The sequence below is a fragment of the Pimephales promelas genome, chromosome 15, assembly GCF_988280905.1.
Source record: "Pimephales promelas chromosome 15, fPimPro1.hap1.1, whole genome shotgun sequence".
Taxonomy (NCBI): Eukaryota; Metazoa; Chordata; class Actinopteri; order Cypriniformes; family Leuciscidae; genus Pimephales; species Pimephales promelas.
Window position 1 is genome coordinate 35,775,001 of NC_142783.1, and position 12,805 is coordinate 35,787,805.

The window sequence follows — 12,805 nt, forward strand, 5'->3', positions numbered from 1 at the left end:
GTCTGGAGTGTGTGTTTCTCTGTCTGGAGTGTGTGTTTCTCCGTCTGGAGTGTGTGTTTCTCTGTCTGGAGTGTGTGTTTCTCCGTCTGGAGTGTGTGTTTTCTCTGAGGACGCTTCGTAGAGAGTTTATGTTATCATTCAGATTTGAGAACATGTCTAACATGTCTAATCTCGAGCTGTTGTGTTCGGATGCGCTGTAAAGGCCTTTGACCCGTTCATCATGTGCGCTCTCGACTCGATCGTGTGTATCGGCAGAATGATTCGCGCACTGGAGCCGAATGGAGAGTTTCCTCTAGTGGACGCGTGTGGAACTGCAGCCGAACACACACACACACACACACACACACACACACACTGAACGCTCCTTTACTGAGATATCAGACTCGCATGCGGAACACACACTTGTTTACATTTATGGATTTGGTTTTCCTGCAGTTTTAGAGTACAATGTGATTTTGAATAAATATATTTCATAAAAAAAATGAAAATAGTATTTTTGCATATTTTTCATAATACGTATAATTCTGTCACTTTTAAGTTAACTTTTTTCACTTCTGCAATAATCTGCCGAGTGTCGTCTGTGAGCTTCAGTCTGTCGCTCTAAAGCGTTTTAGAGAGTTTTACCAGTTTAAGATGGACATGTCATTTTTAGGTCTACGCTCAAAAAGTTCATAAATATAACAGTATTAAAAAAATCCCCTAAAAATACGAAATATGTATTATGTGTATGATCAAAAAAAATTATCTAAAATATTAACTAAAATACAGTACATTAATTTCATTGACAAAAAAATTCTAGTAATTTTGGATGAGCTCTAGAGATTAGACTCGTGTCCTTCATCAGAGGAGTCTAGAGTCGAAACGAAAGGATTTGAAGACGTGGATCGCCCTTTCCCACACATGATGAGGATGAGGAGGATGATGATGAAGCTCTGCACGGCTGAGTTACCTGAACGGCTCTGGACTGCACTGTCTTTTTTAAGCTCTCAACATCTTCTATAAAGGGGACATCCGTCTCCATTTCTACAGGACGGTTCAGTCCAGACGGATCGACATACAGAACGCACTAGTGGAACAGAAACAGAAACACGGACGTTAGCGGGAGCCGCTAGCAGCGACTGCAGATGCACACGGGCGTCAGTGGGAGAGTGAGTCCGGCCACGGGATTGACAGCAATGCATGATGGGATTGAGAGACTCACCTGCGGGTTGGACTTGGCCAGACTCTCGATCTTTATCCAGGCCTCCTCTCGCTCCTTCAGCTTGGCCTTCTCTCTGGAAGCAGAAGTGTGTTGGTCAGGCACGGGTGGGTCACATGACCGTGTGTGTGTGTGTGTGTGCGACTCACTTGTTCTTCTCGGCTCTGAACTGCTGTGTGCAGTCGTCGAACAGCTTCTGGTTCATCTCCATGAAGAGCTTCAGTGCGTTATAGATCAGACCGTGGATCGTCCTGCACACACACAGGAGAGAGACCAGTACATCGTGTGTTATAGAATATCATATTCATAACCCTCACACAAACTCCTCAACGTCTTTACATTTACGTTTAGCGACGTTGATTTGGCAGATGTCCAGGTTTACCACACGTTCACTGGTGCTCGAAACTAGGAACCATTTTCATTTTTTTTAAATGTTTCCAAAGCTGCGTTTATCTGATCATAAATACATTCAAACTCCAGAGTAAATCATCTGTTCTCTATGTGGATATACAGTAAAGTGTCATTTATTCCTGTGTTCAGTGTCACATGACCCTTCAGAAATCACTCTAATATGAGGATCTGATGATCAAGGGTCGTGTTACGCTTCAGTTCAGTTTTCAGATCATACAATACAAATGCAAAAATGCTAAATTGAAACCAGTCGTTCATTCCTCTGGTTTTTCAGTGACATCATCAGTGGATATTTGCCATTTTCTCCCCTTTTTTCAATTTTACTGCTGCTAAATTATGACTTAAGAAACAATCATTTGAATAACTGAAATCTTGACTATTCTCTATTTTCACATTTTTAAAAATGTTAGTTTTTTTGTCTTGTAATATGCGCGTGGGCTGTAGCATTAGCACGGGTGTGTGGCCAGCGACTGCTAGCATAGCATTTACTGAGCTACTGTCTCTACATCTGATCCAGAACAAGCAGAAATCTGAGAAATACATCAACCCAAACACAAAAGAGCAGATCCGAGTCATCTGTCGTGTGTGTGTGTGTGTGTGTGTGTGTGTTCAGTCTCAGCTGGTGTTCATCATGTGACTCACTTGTTCCAGTGGCTCTTGGAGTTTCGGTAGAGCGCCGGGAACATGATGGGCAGGATCCTGGCTGCGTTGTCACTGATGAGGCTCATGATGTACTCGTTGTTCCAGTAATACAGCGCTCTCTCCGCCACCTGACGGAAACACACGTCACAGTAAGCAGATTCATTCTCTGAGTCTAATATAATGCATCGCTTTGGTTATTTTTCCACAAAAATCTCTGATCTGTTCGTTCCCCTGACATATTCTATTTTCTACTCTTTTGTTGTTGTGTGTGTGTGTGTGTGTGTGTGTCCATGGTTTAGTGTGGCTTCTGTATGTTGGAAACACTGGTCTATATGGACAATCTGGTCAATTAAAGTTCTCAAAATAACAGACCCAAAACATTAAACATCATTCATCTGACGTTTGTAATGTTAGTACTAGTTTCAGAACGTTCCCATTATGTTTGGAGAACGACACAATGGAATGTTTCCTTAATGTTCACATACCCAAGAAAAATGTGTAGAAACATGAAGTTCAGATGCAAAAGCCTCTAAGTGCCATTTGAAATTTTCTTCTAAAATGATCATTTTTATCAAGCTTGTATATTTAAGTTCAGTAATTTCACTTAAATGGCAATGAAGATTACCTATTAATTGTTATTTAAGTGAAATTACTGAACTTAAATATACAAGCTTGATAAAAATGGTCATTTTAGAAGAAAATTTCAAATGGCATTTAGAGGCTTTTGCATCTGAACTCTTCACATTTAAAACATTTAAAACTGTGATATAAACCCAGTGTTTAATGTTGTTTATGTGTGTGTGTGGTGTGTTTAATCTGCTTTAACACACACCGTGTGTGCGTTGATAAGTGGACAGCATTGCTGAGTATTTCCTCCTTAAAACTGCAGTGAACCAAAGACAGTCTCAAAAACACGCTTTGAAATCGCTGGTGTTTCTGACGTCACAAACCACCTTGTAACCAATCAGATCAACGTGTGAGTGAGTGATGAGGGGAGGCGGGGCTTATTTGCATATTCATAGGACCACGAGTACTAAATGAGGCGAGGGTGTCGAGTTACATTCAAGATATTTTAAGACATGAAGTGAGAATAACTCATAACTCCACCTCGGACGGCTTCAGGGCGAGTAAATCATGAGGTGATCTTAATCTTTGGGTGAACTATCCGTTTATTAGCGCACACGGCTGCTGGTGCTGTAATCGAGCGCTCGCACCTGGAAGTGAGGGCTGGACACACACTTGGCCAGCTGACGGAAGAGCGGCTCCATGACCTTGACGAACTCCGACGGCTCGATGACGTCCAGGATCTCCTCCAGCTCGTTCAGGAACATCACCTCCTTCGGGCTGTGGGTCTTGGGCCAGTACTTGAGCAGAGCCATCACCACCTGCACACGGGCGGCACAGCGTCAGTCACGTGATCACCCTCATCAGCCAATCAGAGAGAGCGAAGTCTTACCGGCTCTGTGAGCGTGCTGTCCTTCTCCAGGAACTGGACCACACAATACGCCAGCTGAGCGAGAACACACGGCGTTAGCACTGAGCGCACACGAGGACTCACATGAGGAGGCACTTCAGAATCACAATCTCCTGATGAGTTACTCTCGTCCACCGAGATGTTCATGTGTTTCGTTCTTCAGTCCAGAAGAAATGAAGGTTTGTGAGGAACACACTCCAGGGTTTCGCCATAGAGTGACTTCAATGGGGTCCAACGGGTCAAAGGTCAGATGTGAGTTTCAAAGACTCGACACGATCCAGCCGAGGAATAAGAGTCTGATCTAGACAAACCAGCGACATTTACAACAAAACACACATTTATATACTTTAACCACTAATGCTGGTGTTGCTCGAGCTGCATTACGAGATCAGGGTGAAAGGTCGCGTGTGTTTTGGTTCAGAAATCGTATTTTCCTTCGACGTTGTGGTTTTACCTTTGATTTATTTATTTTGTAAATGGCGTTTGACTCAGTCTTTGTAAACACTGGGTCTGTTCTTACGCCTACATCACACTTGACCTTTGAGAGCTTTTCCTCAGAAACCTTCATTTCTTGAAGAAAGGTCACATGAACGTCTCGGGACTCGTGGGAGACGGAGGTCCTGAAGCGAGTGAGGAGATGCGGCGACTGACCTGCGGGTGGTAGACGCTCAGAGACTTCACCTTGTGCAGCGGAAGCAAAACCTTCAGCAGGAAAATCTTGTGCTCCTCTTTTAGCGGTAAAGCAAAACCGTTGATGATGCTGTCGGAGAGAAGGAACACGCCCGTCAGAGGATTTCCCAGCATGCAAAGGGACACACATCACAAGCTCATGTTTTACCTTCCTAGGATCTCCAGCAGTTCAGCTATTCCGTTGTGATGCTCGGTCTCGTAAATAAACCTGCACACACACACACACAGAACACTGAGGCATTCTGGGCGACGGTTCCTTCCTATCCGAGTTCCACATTTACACACAGTCACGTGACTCAGCCGTGCCGGCACTGCTCACCTGTAAAATATGTTGTTAACTTGCTTTCTGATGTAAGCGCGCAGCCCGAGGAACTTCCCGTATATGCGGTGCAGGGTGGTCTTCAGGAAGTCCCGTTCTCGAGGATCTTCGCTGTCAAACAACTCTAGAAGCTGCAGTAGAGGTCAGAGGTCAACAGGTTTAAACTAGTATTAGAAACTTTCATTTATTAATGGACACATTGATGTCTCTTCTGCCGGCTGTGTTCAGAAACACAGTCAAACACTGAAATATGATTATAACGTAAATCATCTGTTCTCTATGTGAATATACTGTACAGTAAAGTGTAATTTATCATTACTCCAGTCTTCAGAGTCACATGACCCTTCAGAAATCACTCTAATATGAGGATCTGATGATCAACAAACACTTATGATTATCATCAGTGTTGAAAACAATTAATATTTTTGTGGAAACTGTGATACATTTAATTTTTCAGGATTCGTTGATTAATAAAAAAAAATCGAAAGAACAGCATTAATTTGAAACGGAATCTTTTGTAATATTATAAATGCGTTACTGTCACTTTTGATACATTTAATGCGTCCTCTTAATAAAAGTATAAATTTGCTTATTTTTCCCCCTAAAACTTTTGAATGGAAGTGTTTTTTCAACACTGATGATAATCATAACTGTGTGTTGATCATCAGATCCTCATATTAGAGTGATTTCTGAAGGATCATGTGACACTGAAGACTGGAGTAATGATTGATTTGATCACAGGAATAAGTTACACTTTACTGTATATTCACATAGAGAACAGATGTATTATAATCATATTTCGCTTGGTGAGCAGAAGAGACTCTTTCAGAAACATTAAATCATCCTCTAGATTACAGACCGTTCTCCGCTAATGTGGATATAGTGAAAGTTTACCTGCATCACAAATTTCTGGTCGATGTACTTCTTTGCAACATTGGGCTGAAAGTCGGGCGACTCTAGAAAGCGCAGGAAGAACTCGTACACCAGCTTCGGGACACAGAGATGAGCAACAGGTCAAACCAGATCTAATGCTGTTATTCAGACACTCTCGTTCACGCCGACAACCAACCAGACGCCGCCGAGAACAGCCGACATCGGCTCTGATTGGTCGTGGTGTGAACGGTGTCGGGGTCATGTGATTGATGATGTCATCAGCACCTGTAGGTGAGGCCACGCTGCTTCCAGAGTGGGTTCGTCCTCCTCGGGGTCAAACTCTGCTCCCGTCGGGTTGGAGGAAGGCGGAAGAGCCCTGAACATGTTGATGGCAAACTGCAACACACACAGGAAGACGCATCATCAGCACACGCCATCCGAACCGTTCACAGCTCAGGTACTGATCACCTGCTTTATTTCATCTTAAAAGTGTTAGTTAGGGTTATTAACTTTATATTCAAGCAATATCTCTGATTATATGAGAACTGAGCTGGACGATGACATCACGGTTTCTCCAGAGCGCATGTATATATATTAGGGCTGTGCAAAAATTAATTGCGATTAATCGGATCCAAAATAAAAGTCTGTGTTTACATAATATATTTGTGTGTGCTGTATATAATTATTTTGTATATATAAATACACACACATGCATGTATATATTTAAGAAAATGTGTTATTCATATATAAAATATTTATATTTATATAATATTGATTATGTTTTTATAAATATATACAGAATTTACGCGCAAATAATTCTTATATATACATGCATGCATAGGTATTTAGATATACAAAATAATTATATACAGCACACACAAATATATTATGTAAACACAGACTTTTATTTTGGATGCGATTAATTGCAATTAATTTTTGCACAGCCCTAATATATATATATATATATATCTATCTATGAAGTAAATGAATAACTGTTTTACACCAGAAACGAGCATCGCTGGACGGACTGAAGCCGGACTGAGACGCTCTTCTCTTCTGGACACAAACGGCTGCATTATGTCCTCGGCCGGCGCCGACTCACCATGTGCACCACCTCGGGGTAGATGGGCTCGGTGATCACGCTGCGGTTGTGTGTGAGGAACTCCACCATCTCGCTGAGCGCCGCGCGCTTCACCTCCTTCCATTTCAGGTCGCTGAGCGGGTCCGACAGGAAGTCGAAGAGGACGCAGCACTGGCGCAGCTTCTGGACGAAGAGCTTCTCCTGCTCGGCCGGAGCCACGTCTGAAACACACACACACACAGATCAGCTCATCACTGATGATCTCTGTAACACACACACATTTACATTTATTCACTCAGCAGATGCTTTTATCCAAAGCGATTTACAAATGAAAAACAATAGAAGCAGTGAAACTAACAGTCGGACGACACACATGCTGCTGTGACCCCTCTCAGATTAATCTCAGTTTAATAAAGCAGAGAGACAGAGTTATTCTACAGGATCATGTGCTGTGGGGAGAGATGCGTCTCATTTGAATGTTTAATGTTTATTTTTTTCCATGTTGATTATGAAAGTGATCAGAGTAGCTAGATAGGAGGATGCGCGATATGGGACACGAGACATGGGTGGAGCGGTTCTGGCATGATTTTGGCCTCTTCATTAAAGGTCCCGTATTATTTCTCTGATGTCCCCAGAATGTGTTTGTGAAGCTCAAAATACCCAGCAGATCATTTTTACAGCATGTTTAAATTGTCATTTTTTGGGGCTCAGAAAAACGCGCTGTGTGAGTGTGTGCCCTTTAAATGCAAATGAGCTGCTGCTGCTGCCGGCACAGGGGGCGGAGCTTCACGAGCTCGCGCTCAGTCTCTCAGTCTCTCATGATGATAATATCAGAAACTCTCAGTAACGTGTTCATTTCCAGTCGGACAGTAATGCCCACAGAGTGCTGTATAGAGATGGGTCAGGTATAGTTTAGTAGTTTAATTACGGTTATTATTACGTATTTGTCATCTGCTTGTATGTATCCATTATTCATTAATAGCCTGCAAGTCTGCTGTTTCAGACCAGGTCCGAATGATGATCAAACATATACTGGTGAGTTTAAGAAAGTTTATTTTACATCACACAAAAGATGAAGCGTCAGTTTTACTTCAGAAAATCACCGTAAGAGCTGAGTGAACACAGTAAGAAGTGCGCGAGTCGAGGGAGCGTTCCTGTGGGCGGACGCTAGTCACAAAACTGTCCTACTGACGTCATTAAAGAAGGAAGTAGAGGGATGTAGTCCAAACCGACCCGCCAATCATCTCCATCCGGCCCGAGGACACTCCCACCTCCCTCCTCCTCTTTTCTGGGGGTGTGGTTAACTTTGGTTAGATATGCGTGTGGCTATCTATGTAGAAAATTAACTCTATAATTAGGTGTTTAGATTTAAAGCATTTTATTCATTTTATTTGAGTATTGATTATTATGTGTAATAAATAGCAACTGAATTTATTAATTTGGGCAGTTGTTACCGACCCGCATGTGTGTCGTTACACCCGCGATATATATATATAACAGAGGAGATCATACGGATTGATCAATTATTAGCCGACAGTGACTCAATCACACACACACACACACACACACAATCTCTCACACACAAGCACTCTCTCTCTCTCTCACACACACACACAGACACACACACACTATCTCTCACATAAGCACTCTCTTACCCACACATTCTCTCTCTCTCTCTCTCTCTCTCTCTCTCCCTCTCTCTCTCACACACACAAACACTCTCTCTTACACACACATTCTCTCTCTCACACACACACACAAACACTCTCTCTTACACACACACCTTCTCTCTCTCTCTCTCTCTCTCTCTCTCTCTCTCTCTCTCTCTCTCTCTCTGTCTCACACACACACACACTCTTTCTCTTACACACACAAGAGAGAAATACACCTAAACACCGTAACACACACACACACGCTCGGTTGAGCAGTGACCTCACTTCCTGTGACGTCAGTGCTGGAGTGGGGGGGATGGGCAGGAGACGCTCAGACTGAAGCTCTCTGTGTCTCACGCAGCACTTCAATGACACACACACACACACACACACCCAGGAAACCAGCCGAATGAACCGTGCATCGCTGAGCGCGGGCGAGCGAGCCGCTGATGTCACTCACCCCTGAAGTGCATGAGAGCCACGGGCGGGAAGGGCCCGTTGGGATTGGCAGCGTCGATGACCATCTTCCTCAGACGATCCTCATCTTCATCGACACACACACACACACACACACGGAGCAGCCTCCATTACAGCTCCAGCTGGACACAAAATGAGCTGTGTGCTGAGGAACGACTGCTCAGTGATGTCAGCGAGGAGGAGCCAGCCGATTGGCCACTGCACCCACAGCGGTGACATCACCACACTGCTGGGCAAGCGCCAGCCTATTGGTTAGGGAGAAGAGGAGGCGGGACTTACGTGCCCTCCAGCACTGATATAAAGCAGTCGCGCCTCATTACCTCCACAGAAGCACAACTACAGCTGAGAAACACTGAGTCTGAGCTCACACACACACACACACACACACACACTCTTTCTTACACACACACACAAACAAACACTCTTTCTTACACAAATTCAAACACACTCAGTGCTGTCAAAGTAACATCATTATTAATTACCGCTGAGAAACACTGAGTCTGAGCTCAAACACACACACACACACACACTTTTACGGAAAGGGTTGACAGATTGATCGCTCTTTCTCGATTCTGTGTGTGGTGGGGCATGGCCGTTCTTAGTTGGTGGAGCGATTTGTCCGGTTTATTCCGATAACGATCAAGACTCCAGCATGCTAACTAGTTATGCGGTCGGCTATCCGGAGCCAATCAAAGTCCCGCGGCGCCGCGGTATCGTGAACCGAGTCGAGTCCAAGACCAGGACTAGTGGAGACCCAGAGGAGTCCAAGACCAGGACTCGAGTCACTGAAGCATAACTGAGATCAGAGCGACGGAAGTGTGTGTGTGTGTGTGTGTGTGTCACTGATGAACTGAACAATACAGTGTCACTGAGACGCAGGTCAGCCCTCATGAGCGTCCGCTGAGATCTAAATTATGCAGGACGAACATCCTGTTGATTAGAGAACAGACCAGATCCAGCGGAGCATCGATTCTTAATCCAGGGCCTAAACTGATGCTTAAGATGGACAGAAACACTGATGTAGTAGAGATCACCACACACACACACACAAACACACACCTGTGAGAGCGTCCAGTGGCTCCAGCTCCCTGCTGATGCTCACACACACACTCAGTCTGCGGTGTGTGTTCGGGCCGGACGTGTGTTTTCTGGTCCTGATCTTCTTATTCAGACCCTGATGAAACCAGAGTCACACAAGCAGATTCCCGTTACAAGCCTGATTTCCTGAAGCTGGGATCATTTATCCTCACACACACACACACACACACACACACTGGACCCAAATCAGCTGCGCTCTCTCTCTCTCTCTCACACACACACACAGTTCTGCACTTCTGTGTGTTGTTTGCACGGCTCTGTTAATTAAAGCTCTTCTACAGTAATGTCCACACTGGAATGGCTTATGATGAACTGCTGAGGTAAACAGCTCTCCTTAGATTACAAAACATCTTATATAATGAACTATAATAATAATAATAATTCCAATCTGAATGCAATGGCTATTTTTATGGTTACTGAAATGCTTTAGCTACAATGGTCGAATGGCTGAAAACTGGCAAAGTATGAAAAATTGGGCACATGTCATTCTGTGTGTATTGCTAAATATCAGCATTATGTTCTAAACTAACATGGCATACAGGCAACTAATCAGAGCATTTTCCTCTTTACCTATTTTCATCCAATAATCATTAATTTACCTCATTTTCAGAGTCCTGATCATTTTCATGCTGTTTGCCTCCCTTTCTGCTGGATTTCACACACTGAAAACAGATTAGATCGACAGATACACTACTTTTAGATCAGTAAGATTTTTTATGTCTCTTCTGCTCACCAAGGCTGCAATTATTTGATAAAAAAAAAACAGTAATATGAAATATGGTGAAATATTATTACAATTTAAAACTGCAGTTTTCTATTTGAATATATAGTGAAGTGCAATTTATTCCTGTGATCAAAGCTGAATTGACAGCATCATTACTCCAGTCTTCAGTGTCACATGATCCTACAGAAATTATTATAATATGATGCTTAAGAAACATTTATGATTATTATCCATGTTGAAAACAGTTTTTTTACATTTTTATTTCAGGATTCTTTGATGAATAGAAAGTTCAAAAGAACAGAATTGATCTGAAATGGAAAGTTTTTGTAACATTAATCACTACCTTTCAAAAGTTTGGGGTCAGTAAGAATTTATTTTTTATTTTTGGGGGAAAGAAATTAGAAAATACTTTTATTCATCAAGGATAAGTTAAATTGATCAAAAGTTACAGTAAAGACATTTATAATGTTAGAAAAGATTATATTTTAAATAAATGCTGTTCTTTTGAACTTTCTATTCATCATAGAATTTTTGGGGAAAAAATGGTAGGCTACACGACTGTTTTCTACATTGAAAATAATAATTAATGTTTTTTGAGCATAAAATCAGCATATTAGAATGATTTCTGAATGATCATGTGACACTGAAAACTGATGTGTAATCACCAACAGTAATGATGTTGAAAATTCAGCTTTCAAATTACATTTTAAAATATATTAAAATAGAAAACAGTCATTTTAAATTGTCATAATATTTCACAATATTACTGTTTGTCATTTTTTTCATCAAATAAAGCAGCCTTGGTGAGCAGAAGAGACTTCATTTAAAAACATAAAAAATCTTACTGATCTAAAACTTTTGACCGGTAATGTAGATAGAGTTCATTGAGGTAATCTTCAGTTAGTCTATAATGTTCTCAACACAGAAAGTCTTACCTTGTCTTTCTTTGACTTATGCGGCTTCATGAGTGACATGATCATGACCTGACTGACTGACTGTCACTGACTGACTGAACACACACACACACGCGCGCGCGCGCGCTGATTGACAGGGAACGTTGCCAGTCACGTGATAGCAGCTGCTCCATTTATTTACGGTTCAAAACCTCTATGTTCAAAACAGACTTTAGTTTAGGTTTCATGTAAGTTATTGTTTAGGTTTAGTAGTCGAGATATTAAGTAAGTGAGCGACATGCTTCTAGACTCAAAAGTCGATCAAGCCTCAAAGATTTTTAAGCAGTCTGCCACCTTATAAGATTTATTATAATATTATATATTTCCATGTGTACGTGTTTATATTAGTATTATTATTTTTCTTTTATATCATGTGGGTGTGATCTAGGTGTGATGCACAAGAAAAGCCATAGGAGAAAAGCGATGACGCTAAGACGTGTGACGCTTTTCGACTTTCTGGGTAATGTAGTTCAAATGTCAAGTTTATTAATACGCTCCCCTGGTGGAAAAACTACATATCACAGACTTCCGCGAAACAATAAAGTTCCCTGACGCGCTGGGCGCTGGTCATTACGGTGATGTGACAGAGTCCGTGATACAGCGCGATCTCTCTCACAGTTCACTCATCGGTTCATTTCGGTTAGTCTTGGCTCATTGTGCAGGGAAATGTCTGACAGTGGCGGGGGAGAGGACGGTGGCGGTGTGATGGAGGGTTCTGCTGCCGTACACACAGTGGCGGACGCCTCAGTGCTGCAGAAACACATCCGAAAGCTCGTGCCACTGCTCCTGGAAGATGGCGGAGACGCGCCCGCGGCCCTCGAGAGCGCGCTGGAGGAGAAGAGCGCGCTCGAGCAGATGAAAAAGTTCCTGTCAGATCCACAGATTCACTCGATTCTGGTGGAACGGAACGCGCTGAAAGGTTAAAACCCGCATGATCATCAATTAATCACATCTTAAGAGTTAGAATCACTCTCATGCGTTATTAAGCTCATGATGTGCTGGTTTGCCGCGACTGTCAATCGATTCAGTGATGTTTTATTGCATTATCGCTGGGTTTGTGTGGCCCCGCCCTGTTTAAGTCGCTCCTGTGGCGTGTCAAAAATAAACGTTTAGGTAATGTTTATTTTAGAAACATGGGTGTGAAGAGACTGCTTAAATTTGTGATTAAAAAATGTCAACAATAAGTGATCAATGTGCGTTCAGGGCGTGTTTG

At 42.6% G+C, this 12,805-nt stretch overlaps 2 protein-coding genes and 1 long non-coding RNA gene across 5 annotated transcripts in view; 1 reads left to right on the top strand and 2 right to left on the bottom strand.

Annotated features, from left to right (window-relative positions):
• Positions 1-8,994, bottom strand: part of ppp2r5ca (protein phosphatase 2, regulatory subunit B', gamma a) — an 11,002-nt gene extending 2,008 nt beyond the window's left edge. The window contains exons 1-13 of one of the 2 annotated variants that reach the window (XM_039669415.2): positions 8,801-8,994; positions 6,710-6,909; positions 5,893-6,003; positions 5,629-5,721; positions 4,735-4,865; positions 4,564-4,623; positions 4,377-4,485; positions 3,708-3,761; positions 3,466-3,636; positions 2,252-2,379; positions 1,348-1,449; positions 1,202-1,274; positions 950-1,066 (exon numbers count right to left, since the gene is read on the bottom strand). In XM_039669415.2, coding sequence (XP_039525349.1) covers positions 950-1,066; positions 1,202-1,274; positions 1,348-1,449; positions 2,252-2,379; positions 3,466-3,636; positions 3,708-3,761; positions 4,377-4,485; positions 4,564-4,623; positions 4,735-4,865; positions 5,629-5,721; positions 5,893-6,003; positions 6,710-6,909; positions 8,801-8,864 — 1,413 coding nt within the window. In that variant the 5' untranslated portion in view covers positions 8,865-8,994. The remainder of the gene's footprint in view (positions 1-949; positions 1,067-1,201; positions 1,275-1,347; positions 1,450-2,251; positions 2,380-3,465; positions 3,637-3,707; positions 3,762-4,376; positions 4,486-4,563; positions 4,624-4,734; positions 4,866-5,628; positions 5,722-5,892; positions 6,004-6,709; positions 6,910-8,800) is intronic. The other variant, XM_039669416.2, reaches the window with a different exon arrangement.
• Positions 8,995-9,880: 886 nt separating this feature from the next.
• Positions 9,881-11,701, bottom strand: LOC120477704 (uncharacterized). The gene is made up of 3 exons (XR_005622447.2): positions 11,575-11,701; positions 10,515-10,577; positions 9,881-9,991 (listed from the first exon to the last, which is right to left on the bottom strand). It is a non-coding gene; the product is annotated as an uncharacterized LOC120477704 (long non-coding RNA).
• A 454-nt stretch (positions 11,702-12,155) lies between these two features.
• The window catches only part of dync1h1 (dynein, cytoplasmic 1, heavy chain 1), a 52,918-nt gene continuing 52,268 nt past the window's right edge, over positions 12,156-12,805 (top strand). For both annotated transcript variants that reach the window (XM_039669402.2, XM_039669403.2), the window contains exon 1: positions 12,156-12,511. In XM_039669402.2, coding sequence (XP_039525336.1) covers positions 12,259-12,511 — 253 coding nt within the window. In that variant the 5' untranslated portion in view covers positions 12,156-12,258. The remainder of the gene's footprint in view (positions 12,512-12,805) is intronic.